Raw genomic sequence first — 18,347 nt, forward strand, 5'->3', positions numbered from 1 at the left:
TGCAAAAGACAGGAGGGAACAGAGCTGCATTCTAATCAGTATATTACTATGCATCATGCTCATTGGTTTTAACAACAGCCTTTGCTTCATTTTTAGAAGTCAATTAAAACAGCAGCTCAATTGATAAAAAAGAAGTCTTGGTAGATTAAGATTGATGTTAAAATGCCTGATCGTACATAGATTTATCATTAATATAAAATGCATACGTGCCTACAGACTCATATACTTTCAGAAAGTGTCAGGGCAGGCAGTTCTGCACTTAGAAGAAACCTGTGATTAATTCCTGTTTCCCTCATTGATTTAGATACTGAGATGAAGCTAGATGTCTGTTCTAGCATTTCAGTTCACTTACTTTTGCTCTATTTCTAGAGCAAGGAATTTGCACCATGCAAAAACCCCACTTTTTAAAACACAACGTTTACAGCATTATTCAGAACATGCTAACAGTGGCCTCTTTCCAAAACTTGAAATAGCACTAATAGAGTGACATACTTTGAGGATGGCTGCCAATTGTGATTAAGAGTTAAGAATGTTAGGACCAGGAGGAGAATGAAAAGCTTTCTTCTTCTCAACTAGGTCATCCTTTACCTCACCCAGTTACCCACCTTCTAATTTATACCTCTTAGCACTCAAAGCTGTTTGTTTCAGTGATGGTATCAGGACTGATCTCTAAGTAACATCTTTAAACCTTATTTCTATGCTTTTTTATTTTTTTTTTCCTTTTCTTCTTCCCCTTCAGAAAACTCTTCCATTGTGCTGTGTTTTGTTTTTTCTTTAAATGATGGCTCCCACAAGTCTGCACATTTCCATTGAGAACTTCTCCAATCCCCAGAGCTTTTCTTTACATGTATTTTCAAAGTTCAGCATAGTTCTTCCTGCCCTACATTGCAAGCTTTCTAACACATTTCCTATTATGCCAGTCATGGCATATCAAGCGTTTAAAAACTTTCTTTTTAAAATATGACTTACTAGAAGTTTTCAGAAGGTCCCACCAGAACCTCATCCAGCATAAGGGCTTCTAATGATGCTATATTTTTTTCCCAGCAGTACTCAAGGATCCATCAACAGTAAGCTTTAAATCCCTTCATTAATTGGTGCAATGCTTCAAACACACTATATGATGGTATTTTTGCTCCTGATGTCCCGCATATTTCCTTTAACCACCGAATAAAGATAGCTGTCCCTGGGTAGATTCTGCTGCTCGTTGCCTTCCTTGCCAGCTGCACCATTCAGCTGCCTCCCAAGACAGAGCTATGAGGATTCACACTATGCCAGAGAGGGGGCAGTCAGAAGATGGCCAAGAAAAACTAAATGAAGCTTTCCCCCACTTCCGATGTCCTAATAAAGTAACTGTGACTTCCAATTCTGAAAGCTGCCCTTTCAAACAGGTATTTCAGATGCAGTGGCCAGTCTGTCCAGATCACCCAAGACTTGTGTTTTTGATTGGTCAGAGCAGTTGAAAATCAAACAGATGATACACTTCAAAAAATACACAGTAAATCATCACCAAAAGACAATACAGAGATTTTAATAACCATCTCTGTATTTTCAGAGCAAAGATATACCTTCAGAGATAATTCCTACCCAGAAAGGCTATAGTTAATAAAGTAATATTTTTAAGGCCAAAATTTGCAGTCCTACTACTGGTACAGACATTTTAAGGGGTATTCATGTGAAAAACAGAACCGATTTAATAAAAAGCCTGTTCTGCAAGGTAGCAGATTCTTTGAGCCTTAGCGTTACCTAATTGAATGCTGAATGTTGACCATCTATCATTGTAATCTATGAGTTCTCCTCACAGACAAATATAAACCACAGATGCAATGTCAAAGCAGCTAGAGCCATAGCGTAACCCAGCCAGAGCGAGCCAGGGGGTTTGGGAGCTGGAGGCAGAGGGCAGGACACACAGCCTGTCTGATGCACAGGGGCTCTCCCATTGCTCGGGTTTGCAGGATGGGCACTGGCAGGACACCCAAGGTGTGCCCGGCAAGACCTCCTGCCCCAGGCAGAGCCTGGCACCTGTGATTTCGCCCAGAAGAATGAGGGTTGACAGATCTGAGAGCGGCAGAACGTGGCTCCAACTCTGCTGCTGTGCCAGAGCAACTACGCACCGTCCTTTGCTCACAGCTTCTTCCAAAGCCGTAATTAAGTTCTTAGTCGAAAAAGAAGAGCAAGAAAAAGAGTAATTATGTCTTGAGGTCAAGTCTCACAAGCAAATTCAAACAGAGATGAAACACTCCTGCAACTGTCAGAGGAGTTTGGTTTTGAAATTCATGGCTGGGGCCCACCATTGATACAAACTTTCTGCTGCTCTTATTATAAAATAGAACATTTCAACACAATTTTAGTTCAATGGCTTTCAAAGGGAAAACTGCACTTTACATAAGAGGAAGCCTTACCCTTAGCCTTCTCTCAAACGTGGAGATATTGCCTTTGGTCTGCTCCCTCCTTTGCCTCCATTCAATGAGATTTGAGTTATGCTCACCAGGAAGGGAGATATTGCACTTCCCTAAAGTGGGGCTGACAACCCCTGCTAGAATATGAGGCTCCGTGTTAAGCGTGATTTCCATTCCACTGGCAAAGGTGACTCTCAGAGACCCATCTGGGCTGACCCGGTAGATATTCTGCGTGTTATCTGTCAAAAAACAACAACCAAAAACAGGCAACAGAGAAAAGTTCAGATCTCTGGATTTATGAGGCAAATGTTAGGTGCAATAGGGATTTGTTTGTCCCCAGGTTACAGACAGCTAAACATACTGAACCAGCTGCAGTGTGGTTTTTGAAACCTGTAACCTACAGGCCTTCCCATGTCTAAAGAGATTTTTGTTACATTTGGCCTGATGATTTCCATCGTGAAGGTTTCCTGAAGCAGTTTCTGCATTCAGCATACTTACAAGTATGCAAACCCATAGGCTGGGTTCTGACCACTGCTATTCTGATGATTTTAGCACATTGGGATCTGTTAACAAGACAGTGTACTGCTTGAATGACTGCAATGAGTAGGTGAAGTCAAGCGAGAAAGCCATTTTCAAAACACCTCGGCCAGTCTCTCATTTCGTCCCTTTTCCCTGTATCCCCGTACTAAATCCCGTCCTCTTCCCCACTAGCAGCTGGACCCTGGGGCACGGTGAGGTCCAGAGCCTGGTGCCACAGACCCACTGGGAAGCAGTTGTTGGCAGAAAAATGGAACAGGTCAGCAATGTGGCACGACGAGCAGCTCCGGGGCTCAGGACCGGGCTGCAGAAGACTGTTGAGGGCAGCTGGGACAAGCCAGCACAGCCTCCTCCCCCTCGCCAAAGCTGCCCGCAGCACGCAGAGGGTCCAGAGCAGGTCTCCACCGAGGGATGCAGAGGTGTACAGACATGGCATGCTCCTTTCTCCGGCCTGTGCGCTGCAGCTCCTCCGCACGGTGCCGCACCGCCCTGTGCTTGGCCAGGAGAGGGACGTGCACGCTGGAGGTGACTGTGGCTCAGCTGCTGGGGGACAACTCGATCATGAGCTTCAACAGTTAGTGCTAAGGGACAAAGTCTCACCCTTAAAATGCAACTGAATACACACCAGCAAGGGACTGTGAAAAGTGTTTTTGTTTTTTTTTTTTCTTTTAAGCTGGTTCACACAGAAGAAATGGGTCCAGCTCTTGGGATGTGAATATGTGCAAAATAGTTGGGTGTGTCAGAAAGTGAAGGTAACAAGCACTACATTAAAAGAGACTTTGTGACCCAGATGTAAGGATACCATGTCTGGCTGGTTGTTCACAGGGTGCTTTGTGATAGTTTCAACAGAGATAAGGAGATATGCAAATTATATGAATTCATAAAAATGATAGGTATAGTAACAACTACAGCTGTCCATTTCTGGCAATGCTCATGGTGTGCTAGCACTCTCCTGAGACAACTTGGTAACATACCAACTTTGAGGAGTTTCAGATTTAAGGACAGACATACACTCAGGCAGTCAGTAAGTGATGCAGAGAGCAGACGGGGTCACTTGGACAAAGGCTAACAGGTGATACAACAACATAAAATAATTATTTTCTCTTATTCAGTGCTGTCTCTGCAATGCAATAGTAAAGAGGTATCAGTGAGTATCTTGTGAGGTGAGTTCTTCCTATATTTTTCTTATAGATCAAAAGCTGAGAGGAAGCAAAGTTCCATGACTTGCGCAGGGTTACAAAGCTTTTCTGTAGCAGACTGGGAAGCAAAGCAGAGACCTATTTCCCAGCACTTGCCCTCTCAAAGCCTGAACAAGCCACTGACAACAAAAAAATCAACAAGGAGGAAAAAACCTCATATCAATTAAACTTTATAAAACCAGAACTTTAGTGATGAACCTGCAAAATCTGGAGGGAACACTTGGGCATTTCCATTAGGCAGAGAGTAAATTCTTCTAGAGAGAGATGATATTTCCAGGGCAATACTGGGGTGTCTACAGCGGTTGAGTCAAAATCTCATCCTTGAGGCAGTGAGCAGCAGTGGTGGGACACAGCAGGACACAGCACGACCAGAAAGAATTCATGGCATTGGCCAAACAAGGCATCTCGGTGCTAAAACGTCAGGGGAACATGTCACTCTTCTGGGCAGCATTACTCAGAATAACAAAGTTCAGTGTATTATAGGTCAGCCTAAGTCCTCCGGATACTGAAGTAGAAAGTAGCACATAAAGCCTGGAGATATCAGAGGTTTCAATAACTAGAGTCTATCCATGGGATTCTTCTAGGAGGAAAATAATTCACTTGTGGCTTGTTTCTAATTAGTACCCCAGGAGAATTATAGGTAGTATCTAGCTATTTGTACTGAAGCAAGGAAGAAACAAGTGAATTAATTCTAATGTCTTTTTTTGGCAAACAGTTAAGAATGCAATAATGTCTAGAGTTTGAAATGTAATTGTTAGGGAAGAAATAACAGAAATGCATTAATTACCTTGTTTTAAAGTGTATATTGTAGAGGTAGCTGAGAAGTTTGTGGCTGTGATCACACTCTCTCTGTTTGAAGTATCAAGTTCCACTCGAGTCAATTTTTCAACATCGCTGTGGAAACTGCTGACTTCCCCAGTTGGGAAGGTCGCGTTGGTCAGATGGCCATCAGAGTCATACCTGCAACACAGGATGTTAAAGAGACATGAAAATACATCACCATTTTCTTGTAGATAACTCTTAAAAGAAAAAAAAAGAGTAAGAAGCATTGTCAACACTGTTCAATAAATAAAAAGGTAAGAATTGGTCCATTTATTCACTCGAAATTCCCTAATCTGAATTCCAGCTTAAACTCTTCTTCAGTGGTGCTGGATAAAATGCAAGTGGGAGCAGTATGAGCCACTACCTGCATTGTCCAGCCTCTGCCAGTGGTTGTAGCCCAGCGGGATATGCTGGAGGAGGGCGGCTGCTGCAGGTCACTTGGCATTCAGGCGACCAGCTCAACCCAAAAAGGGGTTTTCTTACCCTTAAGTTTAAATCAGAGCGATTCTTAGATTCTGCAACACTCAAAAACTGCCTTTTGTTGCTGATGTGTGAAGTACATAATAGGAATGGTGAATTTAAAACAGAGACCTAAAGCGTAACAATAGCGATAAAATTAGATTGAAATTTGCAGCGATTAAGTTGCCTACATGGTTTTTACTCTCGTGTTACGTTCCCCACAGGCCTACTGAAATCAGCAGGAACTTCTCTTCACAAGTAACAGCACCAGAATCTAAAGCACCACATTTCAGTTCTCCAAAATTTTATCAGTGCTGAAGAAATTCTTTTTCTTTAAGGTACTTTATGTTAATTGGGCCATGTTATGAAAAAGTCAATAATTAATTCAAAAGCTCTGAAGCACTGTTCCTAACGGGTCTTTTCAGTTCTACAGATATATTTGTCCTTTCTGATGTCTCACATGGAAAACAATGCACAACATTGCCTAGTGCTTGATATTGTTTCATATTAATGCCTTCCATCTTAAAAACCTTACTGATGCTAACGCATTTTTATTCATCCAAGACACCTCACTGGTACTGCAGCTGTATTTGCATGAGTAAAACTAACTCATGTTCATAAAATAGAAGCCTATTTTTGCAGGTAGGAAAGCATAATGAATTTTTCATGTTTTATTAACTGTCTTGCCTCATTCACAAAACATATCCTCAGCTGGCTGGGGTACCAACCGGCAAAGCTCTGCTGCCTCCAGTGGAGCTCTTCCAATTCACATCAGCAGACAATCTGGCTATGTCCTTCACTTTAATGTGTTGGCATAATTTCCTTAGGGTCTTTATTTCCCCCTAATTAGTCAGACAAAATCTATATGTCACAAAAAGTTTTGGTGAAAAAGATCAGGAATTTTTCTCTTTCCCCCAGTATAAAAAAAGAAAAATACAGCAGCTGTTCTTTTCAAATGAAACAGTGGAGAATGAGCTAGTGGCCATTTTGTGGTTTTTGACAAATAAATTAATCAAATCTTAAATACAATATAATCTCTCTTTCATTTCTACTGCCCACACATAAATCATGCGACTAATTTACATTCCACCCTTACACTGGTTCTGCGCAAATCGACTGGGTGCCACACCCAGCGATTAAAATTGACTCAGATCACTACTTTTCGCCATTAGAAAACTCCATTAACATCAGGCAGTTATATTTCATTTATTGCTTGATCAAACAGATATGACAGCTGCTTGCTTATTTGGATTTTCTACCGTGCCATAGAAAAATGCCCAGATCACGCATTTTTATGGCGTAAATGCAGCCATATTATTGAAATGTACTTGTGCACAAGACTCAGGATCCATTCTCACTAAGGATCCGGTCTTGCTGCTGGTGATGCTGATGAAGTGATACAAAACTCCTAGTCTAGCTGAAAATGGGATTAACTGTTACTGGATGGTCCAGATACAGAACTGAATTACAAGGAGACCAGAGCACACACCAGTGGACTCTTACTCACGTTGATGCTCCAAATGACTTCAAGGAGAACGTGCAGATTAGTGTCTCGGTAATTATTCCACAGTGTGACCATCTAAAGGGTTTTTAAATTCCAGATTGCTCAAAGAAACCCAGCCCTCTGAGGACAGATTCTGCCACCTTTCACATGATGAATAGTAGCACACTGGGACTCAGTTCCTGCAGAGCAATGTCCTACCCATACTAATAGGGGCAGGATCCTGAGATATTTCTTAATGTTAATTTAGGGCCCAGTTATGCCACTGTTAATCATGTCAGTGACCATTTAATCATGCAAATAATTGCATTGATTTCAGTACCCACACACGGAAGTGCTCACCAATATCTGAGATGTGCACTTGGGGATACAGCTTCACAATCCATTTGCATTTCTATGTGTAGCACAGTTAAGAGTTGTATCATTTCCAAGGGAAAGCGGTCTAATTATTTTTTTCAGAGAGTTGTTTCTTGCAGGTGTTTTCTTGTCCTTGATTTAATAGAGGCCCAGTGCTCCCCCTCCCCTTTTACAGCTTTAATGATACAATATTAAAAAAATGTAGATGACTGAAAATTGTACATTAACTATAATTTTATGCAAGAGCTCTTGCAGTGCTTCCATTCCATCAGATTAGAGTAGATGGATGACAAGTACTTTTGTAGGTGGTTTTCTACCTCTTAATAATTTCCCTCTGTGAGTGAATCTGACATATAGGTAGATGTTCTGAACAGTTCATTATCTTTGCTCATATTCCCGAGTACGTGTGATATGTGTTGTTAAACAAACTCATCCTTTTTTCAGCTTGACAGTGCCATGGGTTGAACTTTGGGATGTGAATGCAAATCTAGTTTAAACAGAGAAGACGATTCCAAGCAATTTGAAAGTTGCTTATACGATAATTTTCTGTGCTCCAACACTATGTTCATATAGGACTCAGAAGCAACTCACATGTAAGTAATCTTTTCAAAGAAATCTAATTTTCAAACTGAAATCAAGTGTCAGTTCAGAATGTGACCTGTCTGGAAAATAATGCCTGGTTAAAGGATAACTAAGGACCATCACGGCCCATGACCTATTTATGGCAGAAAGTGAGCAGCATCTCCTGAAAGCACATTACTCAGCACAGTGCTGATTAGAGTCAACTGCCTCTGACAGGAGCAGGCTGAGCGACACTCTGTGTATCAGCCATTCGGAATTTGTAATATATTATGAAGGTGACTTTAAATATTTGACTGAACACAAATATGAATGACATTACTTCACTGTTTAATTCTGCTGTTGTTTTTGTAATGCTAACAACTGAAATTCTGTTGATTGCTAGGGACTGATCCAGACTGGCAGAAGTGCATGGTCGTGCAAAGCCCAGACAGCTTGAAGCACCAGTGAGGACAGTGTTAGCCAGCCTGCAGCAGTCTAAGCTGTGAAAGTATGAAAAATTGTTCAATTTAGCAAAATTTCTTTGTGTAAATCATATACATTATATCGATCGCTTCCAGGCATGGTTATCTCTTTGTGAAGAAATTTCTATTACATACAATGGGAGGCACTTGCAAGCAGGTGAAGTCCTTTAAAAGGTCTTTACTGTCCTTGAGTCATACTTAAACAAACAACCTGCCAGAAGACAACAGGAACAAGCAATAACTGTGTGAAATGGTTTTCACTCCATGTCAGTGGGACAGAGGAAGAAAAACAAGATTAAGAAGCATACAACTAAAAATGATCTGCTCTAATGTGCTCTAACAATCCAGGTCCTGCAACAACGCAAGGTGTTCAGCATCTTAAGAAGTAATAGGCATGACTTGGAGCTACTGCAAAAGCTTTTTGAAAGCCTCACTGCTCCATGGTCTGAATTGATGCCATCTTCAAGTAGGGATTTAAATGGATCACTCTCAGTGTTGAAATTATTACAAAGCAGCATACATTTTAAGACGGTTCTGCTTATAAAAGGTAGCGCTCAGGTCAGTGTTTAAACAGCACCAGGACAACAGCGAGCTTTGTCTTGTTGCAAGATATTTTAAACTTGTATCGATAGATGCCTGATAATGAGAACTGAAGCAGGAAAGCCCTGTATGGTTTTGTTTTCCTGCATATTTGCAAAAATGTCCCTCTCTAATGGTTTATACTTATGTTCACCCTATCAATTTAGTCTTTGGCAGAATAATAGAGGGCAGGATGGAAAAACATCCCCTTGAATAAAAAAATCCCACGCACTAGGTAGCAATTCTCTCTGCTTTTATCCTATGTCCATTTTAAGAAAATATAATTTCGAAAACCTGTAATGATGGTGATTCAACTACCTTGCCAGGTGGCTTATGCAGTAACTGAATTCTCCTCTATGTGTTTTCTGTTCATATCTCACCTGGATGGCACTTTGTTTTAGTTTTTGACCATGAACTCCTACAGTCCACAGAAAGCAGGCATTTGTATCCTTCCCAAAGACTCTGAACTAATACTGCAATGTTAACATATAATTTCCATCCATCACTTGTCACATCCTCAAACAGGGATTATGACAATTAACTATAAATGACAAGAAACCCTGATACATCGCACCTCTTTATAAATAAAAAACGAACTTTCTCTTGGGTTGCTCTCTCTCTGGGACCAGATTGGGATGTTCTGACTGCATCTTTAACTGGCTCGTCTTGGTCTAGAGAAGTGCCATCAAAGGTCTCCTGAACACCTTGCTTACAGGGCCGTTCCCATTCCCCTTGCACATAGCCTTTTGCTGTTACATATCTTCTCCCCCTGCTGATGGAGACAAGTCCACTCTTGTCCTTGAATATTCCTTCCACTGAGATTCTCCATTTCCTTTGCAACACTCCCTTCTCCAATGAGCATGCTAATTCTCCCCTTTTTGCCTTCTTTGGGATTTTTTTTTGCAAATTCCTGATTATGTCACAACTTGCCTCTACTTCTTCAGTTACAAAAAATTCCACAATCATATTTTCACTTAGAGAAACATATTCGCTATAATAAATGAAGTGCAATTTCAGGCAGTTTCTGCTACACTTAATGGGGACTATGTACAGGGCTTTTACATATGACAGGCTTTGGCAATTAAGAAATGGTAGTGTTTAATTGTAAAAACTTGTGCAACACAGCACTACTTGTCCTTTCTCACGCAGCAGTAGTAGCAGAGTGTCTTTTTAAATGAATAGAAGTAAAAAAAATACCAGCGTTAATTTAAAATAGGGTTCCTTACATCAGGTGTTTAAGTCATGGACTTACTCGTACACAGTTGTCCATCCATTTTCATCGCTTTTGGTTGCTAAAAGCCCCGTGTTTCCAGGATATGTCATCAGAGCCAGGTTGTAGCCTTGGGCATAAACCCTTTTCAGGACCCCGTTGCTGCTGATTGTCAGCCAGTAGACCTGGCCCCCTGGCACCACGACCCACAGGGGCAGCCCGCTGGTGTCCCTGCGGATGTGAACCGAATTCCCGTTGCTGCTGGTGATGGTGCCAATGTCCCCTTCCCCGCTGTAGCTGAAATTGTAGATGTAGTCCCTTGTGATGAGGTTCAGCGTGTGCAGGTGGGTGCCGTTGATGGTGAACTGATACAGCTCTTGGTCCGCTGGCGATGCGATCTCGTACAGGTTCGCGTCACTGAGGTGAGCCTTGTTGCGGCTGACTGCGCGGATGCGAACGTTGCCGAGGTCTGCTACGTACAGGGTGTCATCGGGAGAGACAGCTAGAGAGGAAGGTGCTTTCAGCTTTGCGTCTTTGGCATATCCACCATCACCTGGAGGACAAAAGGTAATTTTAGCAACCTTTAGCGTTCATATTTAAACTGATCCCCACAGCCTGACATCCTGCTTCTCCTCAGTATCATTTACAGGTCAATAAAACAGTATCTTCTTCCAACTAATTACATCTGTATTATCTAAGGCTGATATAATTCTAAATCAGTCTCATTGAAGACAAACAAGAACATAAATTATCTAATTGACACCACTTTTGCTAAGGCCAAAATCCTGCTGCTCAGGAAAGCATTAATGGCAAATTCACCCAAGACACCTGAAGTTTAATCTCCTAGTGGTATGTAGTTAAAGTAGAATTGTCTTATAAATAAAACAAAGTGAAAAGAAAACCTAGTAATTCAGCTAAAATTACTCTGAAGCAAAGATTAGTTTATACTTATTAAAAACTCAACACAACAGGAAAGCAAAAGAAGAATTATAGTCAAACAGGGCCTTGAGAAACCACCCCTTCCAGTATCACTTGATAATTGACATGGTTTGTGTATTTTAAGGTTTGAGGAGAATATTTGCATTATCATGGGCTGTATATGCATATTAAAATGACTTTGCATGAGCAGAATTTTCTGTAACTAGCAATAAAGCACATTAAACCTCATTCTTGGAGAAAAACACATTAGTGTTTGTATTGCTCCTTTTCTCCTGATTGAGAAATGAAATTTGGTGCAAATTTTGAGCATAGTCTGTGCTTCCTTGGAGATCAACAAATTAGCTGGTCTTCTCACCCTTCCTCTCACCAGCCCAGCACTGGCACAATCTTTAGATTTCCCACAGTCTTGAATTTTTCAGCAGTGAGGGCAGTTTCCCTCAATAGAACCCTGAAGAGGATTCTGTTTAGTACCGCTCTACCATAGCTGTAACTGAAGCTGGCAGCACTTGGCAAATGGACATGAAGCTTTGATTATCATTACAATGCTGGGTCAGCAACTCATCTTCTCTGGAAGACCATTTAAATTTTTTTCTCTCCTTTCTTGACATACTTAATGTTTTCTTGTCAGTAATTAACCTTTTACTTGAAATGGGAGGCTTAAGAATGATGATGACATTATGGAGCTGGACACAGTGGTTCTTAGAGATGACAAGATGACAACATATTGAACACCTCTGTATATGGGAGTGTTGTCCTTTGTACCATTATGAAATATATTTTTATGAAAACAAAAAAAAGCCACAATTTTTCTGGTGCATGCATAGCAGAGGAGCTGTGTTGCTCAGGATGTCCAGTGGTGCAGCATGGGCCTGGCACTGGCTGTTGCAGTTTAAAGCGCACATAGAAGAAGAAATTCTGAACATCATGTGTTTGCATCATTTTGATGGTTGTGCAGCATGACACAAGTGCTGAGAAGGCGTAAGCTAGTGTTTTTCACTGGCTGTGAAACACCTTGATGCCTCCTTGGTGAGAAGGGCTGTCTGATCCAGTGCAACCTGCACTGGAGCTGGTACCATCATCAGCATGGGCAAGCATAGCTGACACAGAACGGCAGACTTGGAGCTAAGACCACCCTGGGGTTCCTCCAGTTGTAACTGGAAGACTCACACCTCTGCATCCAATGGATTAAATCCACAAAGAGCAGCTGATGAGCTTTTCCAAGGAAACAGAATCATTGCTCGCCTCTCCTTTCCCTTGTCACTTTGCTAATCAGCAACTGTTCCAGGAGATCTCAACAGGAAATACCAAACATTGCCTTACCTGAAAAACAGTCACAATTCGGGTCAATCTTGCAGTCACAATCTGACGGGGCTCCAGCGATTATAGAGATCTCACCGTTGGTTGTGACCTGCTGTATACGGTTGATCTTTCTTTCATCTGTCTCTGCAATGTAGAGTATCCCGCTGTGAGACACGGCGATGGCCCTGGCTGACTCCAGGGTGGAGTGGATGGCCACCTTGCTGACGATGAAGTGGTCGATGCCCGGCACCTGGCAGTGGATGGGGCGCCCTGCAATAATTCGCACACGCCTGTTCTCAGAGATCTGCAGGACAATGTTGTTGTCCAGGACATACAGTGAATTGTCTAGAGGGTTCACAGTGAGGTCTGTTGGCCACTCTAACCTCACCTGGAAAAAAAATTAAGGGGAAGGCGGAGGCGGGGGAAGAGAAAAAAAGAATGATTAAGACAGTAAAGCAATTTCATTCAACCATGCCTCATCAATGTGTCATCAAGGCACTCGGTGGATTCACCCAGTACTGCTTCTCTGTTATGCACCTTTAATTAGGTGTGGCTGAAGAAGTTTCAACAAGCATACTCTTTTCTGAGGTCCAGCTCCAGTGTGGAACAAAATTTAACGTGAAAAATAATTTAGCGCCCCCTAAGAGGTATTTGCACAAGTCCATTAAGGTGGGAACTTTATTATACCTATGCAGACATGCAAATAAACACACACACTTCACGTCATGCAATATCAACTAGAAAATTTTCCAGGTCTGAATGTTATTGTTTTGAGGTTGCAGTCAACACTGGCAGAGTGGAAAACTATTAGAGGTTGTCAATGTCCTAACACTTTAATTGACTGTTAGCACAAAAGGAAAATGACATACTAGAAGAGCACCACATATTTCCACAATTTATTTACTAAGCAAGAAATGTTAATAAGACTTATATACCATAAGAAATATAAGCTTGTTAATTCTTTGTAACATAATAATATACCAATATAGCACACTTCACATGATACAATAGCCAAGCCGTAATTACTTGTAAGGATTTTGCTTTGTGAATTCAGCATTTCAGTCACGGATTAAGTAAATTCTTCATATATATGGTTAGCTTTTTGCGTTTTTCCCTGCAGGTGAGGGTGTTAACCAAGCAGTTTCCAAACCATGCTGGAAGAAATGCTGGAAGATTGACCTCACTCGTCTGATACCTCTCGCACCAGGATCTGGAGGAATTAAACATGCTCCCAGTTAGAGGTGGGGCAGCCTGTCAACCTGAAAGACAACCAGTATGTGGCTGCTGAGTGCAGCATGCTGTCCTGGTTTTGTTAAAAACAAGTTTCTCTTTCAGTGAATTTTGCCTGTCAGCTAAAGCCTTCATATTAACTGCATTTTCCTGGAGAACCAGACCCATGTTTTGGTAAACCTAGCAATGGAATGCAAACATATTGATAAGCATGGATGGACATCTCGCGAGAGGGGCGACGAGAAACAAGTGACTAAGAAACTGACCAACTGTGTATAACATTCCATTCACGTGAATACTTCATATAAAAGTGGGAGATCACGAGGATCTCGTCCCTTTTTCCTTATGGCCGACCTTAGGAGAGGATCTGGCTGGTCGTCCCTGAGAACTGAGGCCTAGTGAGAGACTGAATCCAGCTCCGCTTGGCTGCAGAGTCTAATCCTGGACTTTGGCTGCCGGCTCTGCAGTTGCTGAGACTTTCAAGATTGGTTTTGTATATTTTGTATTATTTTCTCTATTCTTATTAGTAGCATTAGTAAAACATCTTTAATTTTTCCAACTCTCTTCTATCTGTCCTTCTTTCCCTCCCGATCGCCTGTCCTGAGTGGGAAGGGGGGAGAGGGAGGGGCAAAAGGGGGAAGCGGGGGGGAGAGGGGGTTAACAATACATCTGCCAGGGTTTTATTGTCACCCCGCAATCTTAACCCTCGACACATGCACTGTGAAGAGATGGCTGCTGTTATCTGGGTGCAGTTTTTCTGGACTAAATATTTCAGTCATCAGAAGAGAATAAATAGCAGTCTAAAATGTAACAGTTTTATCTGCTTTATATGTCACAGAAGCTTCTATTATTTCCCTTACTGGTTTTATTGCTGTTTTTGCTCATTTTTCCACTGTGTTAATTAAAAGATCTATGAATCTAGAGGCTGCAGATGCTAATACAATGCTGAGCACTGGGGAACAACATATGGTGGAGTGTGTGGCCATCGCAAGCCACCTGCTCGCCTGGGGTCAGCGCGGGAACCAGGCTGAAGGCCAAGTCGCTCCCTTTCTCAAGCATCAGTATTTCCTGAATAATCTCATTTCCAGAAGTACATTGCTGGTTTGATAACTGCTGTGAGGGCATTGTGGCTGTCGTGCCTCGCCCTGCATGGTTACGTGGTGCACCACACAATTACGACGGCTCACGGAGTAATCGAATTCCTCCCTGTGCCCAGTCCATTTCACTAGACAGCACAACAACTGGCATTAAGACTAATGCTGTTGGGTTCAAGATCTCTTCCGAACCAGGTGGGAGAGTCCTTCCAAATGATGATAAATGTGGTGAAACAGTTGGAAACAGATTTCTCCCATAAAGGTGCTGATTTCTGTGCGTGTGTGACTGCCCAGATTCCACCTGCTGTGCTCGGGCTGGTTTACACACTGCTGTTAGCTCGTGCTTCAACTGAGGGCTCACTGGGACACCAAATAAACCTCTTTAGTTAGCACAAAAATCTCTACAAGGCTATCTTCGGGAAACTTGGAAAAAACCCATATTTGCAATGTACCTTTAATGCAGAAATTTGACTGCTCTACCAAAGTAAATGGATTATTTTTTAATGGAAAACAGACACCATCAACTTTAACAGCCTCCTTCACAGATCACTTTGCTGTAAAAATAACCTTTGATTAACCGTAACTAGATTATTAGTGATAAAAACTTTGGGCTGCGACTGTCTATTTTTGCCATAATGACTCTGCATAGCACCTGCCATGTCTTAATAGCAGGTTTTGCTCCGTGGACCAGCCACACTGCCTTTGCCCACTCAGTAATTTGAATTCCTCCCACTGTGCGCATATGCCTGGTCTCTTGCAGATAAACAGGGACTGGTTTGGGTCAAAACAACTTTTTCTCTGGTTGATTTGAGGCTGATTTGGTTTACTGAGATAGAACAAACTTTTATGCAACTGTCCATTTCACTTGCAGCAATGTTCATAAGCTCAGCCTGAACAGCTGTTAACTGCAAGCACATTTGCTTGCATACTGTTTACATCTGTAAATCTAGCTGGTAAAAAGAAACACAATTTTAGTTGGGAACATCTAAACAAGTTTGGTTACTACACCAGAACCACTGCCTACCTCTCTGCTCTGCAAAGCCCACAGAAGGCATGGCTACATCTTCTCCTGCCTGGGGCTAAACCATCATGGATGTATCAATGGTTTATTAATAACCCCAGGTGAAATACTAAAGCTAGCATGTACCTGTCTGGAGACGGCAGCAGAAAAACCAGCAGCTGCTCACTGTAGGCTTATGCCAGTGCAACTGGAGGGGGAAAAAATAAAAGGTAAAATAGGCCAATTAAAATCAAACATGCATACAAACTCAACCCGCTGAGCATTTCTAATCTGAAGAACTTCACAGATTTTGAAAATAATCTGCAGTGTTTGTGTCAGGATGAGACTTGAAGGGATGTTGAAGTGGTGTGAGCTGGGGCTGCTGCTGTCCCACCCCGGCCCTTTGGCCCGCGCAGGCCCAGCAGCAAGGCCAGGGCTCATGGGCTCCGACAGAGAGCAGGTTCAGGACAGTTTGCTGCCTAAAAACTGATCACCTAAATCATGTTAAGCTGGAGTGTAACTGCACCCTCAGGTTCACTGTTACCTTGAAAAGTCACCGGTTGTTTCTTTTCTTTTAAAGTAAGCTGCCCTCTGGCAGGTTTCTGTGACCAAACCGTCAGTTGTGCTTCATTCAGAGCCAATAAACATGTTACAGAGAAGCCCTTCAATTCTCATCAGATATGAGTGTGGCTATCAAAAAGTGTTTTCCAGACAAAACCTCAGTTAGGATTAGAATATGAAATCAGTTAATACATATTTTAATTTGAAGCAGTACTTCATAAGCCCCTGTAGGAAGTCCTGTCCCATTTATGTATAATTTTCGTACAACTCAAAATTGGGCCAATTGGAAGTGGTTTTGCTTATATTTGATGGGGTTTTCTTTTGAGCAGTGTAGAGAAATGGCATTGCTGATTATCCCATTATAAACAGACGAGCAGTCAGTACTCTTTGCAGACTGAAATTTTCAGGTGACAATTCTGGTTTGGTTCACTGGAGACTCAGAATATGCAATGAAAATCACTGCTGAAACAAGTGAACCTTTGAGCAATGAGACCTTTTGCATGTAAGTATTAACATGTCAACTTTTCAGGGAATTCAGCATTTAACTGTCAACATAAAGGCTCCAGCTATATCTAATAATCAATCTCTCATTTGAGAAGTGCAAAATTAACACCTACTGGTCTGGCTTTTTAATACATTTTTTCATGCCAACTGTTCCGGAAAACACAAAGTGCACTAAAGTGGCTTCAGTTTAAATGAATTTTCACTGGGAGAACTAGATTTAGGTAGTTAAATAGCTCTCAGACACAAATGGTATTTTTTTTTTCTTTGTTTCTTTCTTTCAAAATATGAACGTGCTTATACAACTATCTATCTACCTGTCTATCTGCTTTGGAAATTTGTTGTTTTTTTAATTTTACAGCAAAGCTTTACAACTAACTAACTAACTAACTGAGTGTTTTGCAAAGTAGCACTGATAGGAGAGCCTTCATTTAGATACCTCTTAAACATACATGCCTGCACATGTACACACATTTAAATGGTCATTTGTGAAGAATACTGTTTCCCTTTTTGTTTTGACATGTTTTAAACATGTGGTTAAAACTTTCTGCACACTTTGCATGACATTTTATGACTGTGGCATTTCTGGTACTATTTTGAACAAATCAGATCAAACAAATTCTCCTGTTCCTATCAAAGTAAGAAAAGTAAAGAGGGAAAAATTTATCCTTGTCTGTAGATGAAGGTTTCAAGCTTAACTGTTTGGTTGCAGGGGTAAATTTCACTGGGATAAGCTTCACTTATCATGGATTAAAAGAAGCTGCATAAATCCCTCAAAAGGCTTCTCTATTGCTTTGATTTCTTGCCATGCATTGCTTGTATATTTTGATTCAATTTCATGTAGTAGCATGAAGTCATGCCAAAGTTTTTCTGATAGTCCTGACTGATGGATTACTTCGTATCACTACTGCTCAGCTTGAAGCACTTCTGTTTCTGTACCTTTATTCAGCTCTGCGATTCGCCTTTGCAGACCTGATCAAAACATCCTCCATATTTCTCTTTGGCTGCTAACTTGCTTTTTCCATCTCCTCTTATTTATACTCACTTCAGCTGTTGTTTCCAGGCCAAACTCGTTTACCCACCACAATGTCTTTCTAAATAGCCTTGTGCTCTCTTCCCATCCCAACCCTCCTTTCTCGTTCCTTCTGTGCGAGCAGTGGCTCTGAGGAAGGACTCCCGGTGGTCCCTCAGGAGCCAGCCCGCACTTTACAAGGCTGAAGGAAACCAGTTCTGCTTCCCTGAACTTTTTACAGGATGTCTCACTACATGTATTTCTCTGTATTCTCTCACAGTTGACAATCGCGGATATTTTTCCTGTCATTTTCTGTCAGTTTGCTCTCACTTCTGGGCTCTCTCTTTTGCTGACGCTGGAGTGTCAGCTCCTCTCGGCGTCTCTCTGGGTGGCACACACGCACACAGATGCCGTTCAGCTCCACGGCCTGACCCCGGGGACCCGTCCCTGCCATGGGGCTACAGCCTCCTCCCACGCTGGACAGGCCTTTGTTCCTCATGCTCCTTACGCTGCCTATTATCAAATTCAGCATTATACAGTTCAGCTGCAGCAGTCCCTGCTCTAAACCTTACGAATGTTGCTCTCTCTGCATTCATTGCTTCCCAGTG

General features: G+C 41.8%; 1 protein-coding gene across 2 annotated transcripts in view; it reads right to left on the reverse strand.

The window, feature by feature from the left end:
- Positions 1-18,347, reverse strand: part of TENM1 (teneurin transmembrane protein 1) — a gene marked incomplete at both ends in the record, with an annotated part of 235,534 nt that overhangs the window by 11,563 nt on the left and 205,624 nt on the right. For both annotated transcript variants that reach the window (XM_082062122.1, XM_082062121.1), the window contains 4 exons: positions 2,400-2,635; positions 4,920-5,092; positions 10,146-10,656; positions 12,363-12,729. In XM_082062122.1, coding sequence (XP_081918248.1) covers positions 2,400-2,635; positions 4,920-5,092; positions 10,146-10,656; positions 12,363-12,729 — 1,287 coding nt within the window. The remainder of the gene's footprint in view (positions 1-2,399; positions 2,636-4,919; positions 5,093-10,145; positions 10,657-12,362; positions 12,730-18,347) is intronic.

The sequence above is a fragment of the Streptopelia decaocto genome, assembly GCF_964273445.1.
Source record: "Streptopelia decaocto genome assembly, chromosome: 10".
Lineage (NCBI taxonomy): Eukaryota > Metazoa > Chordata > Aves > Columbiformes > Columbidae > Streptopelia > Streptopelia decaocto.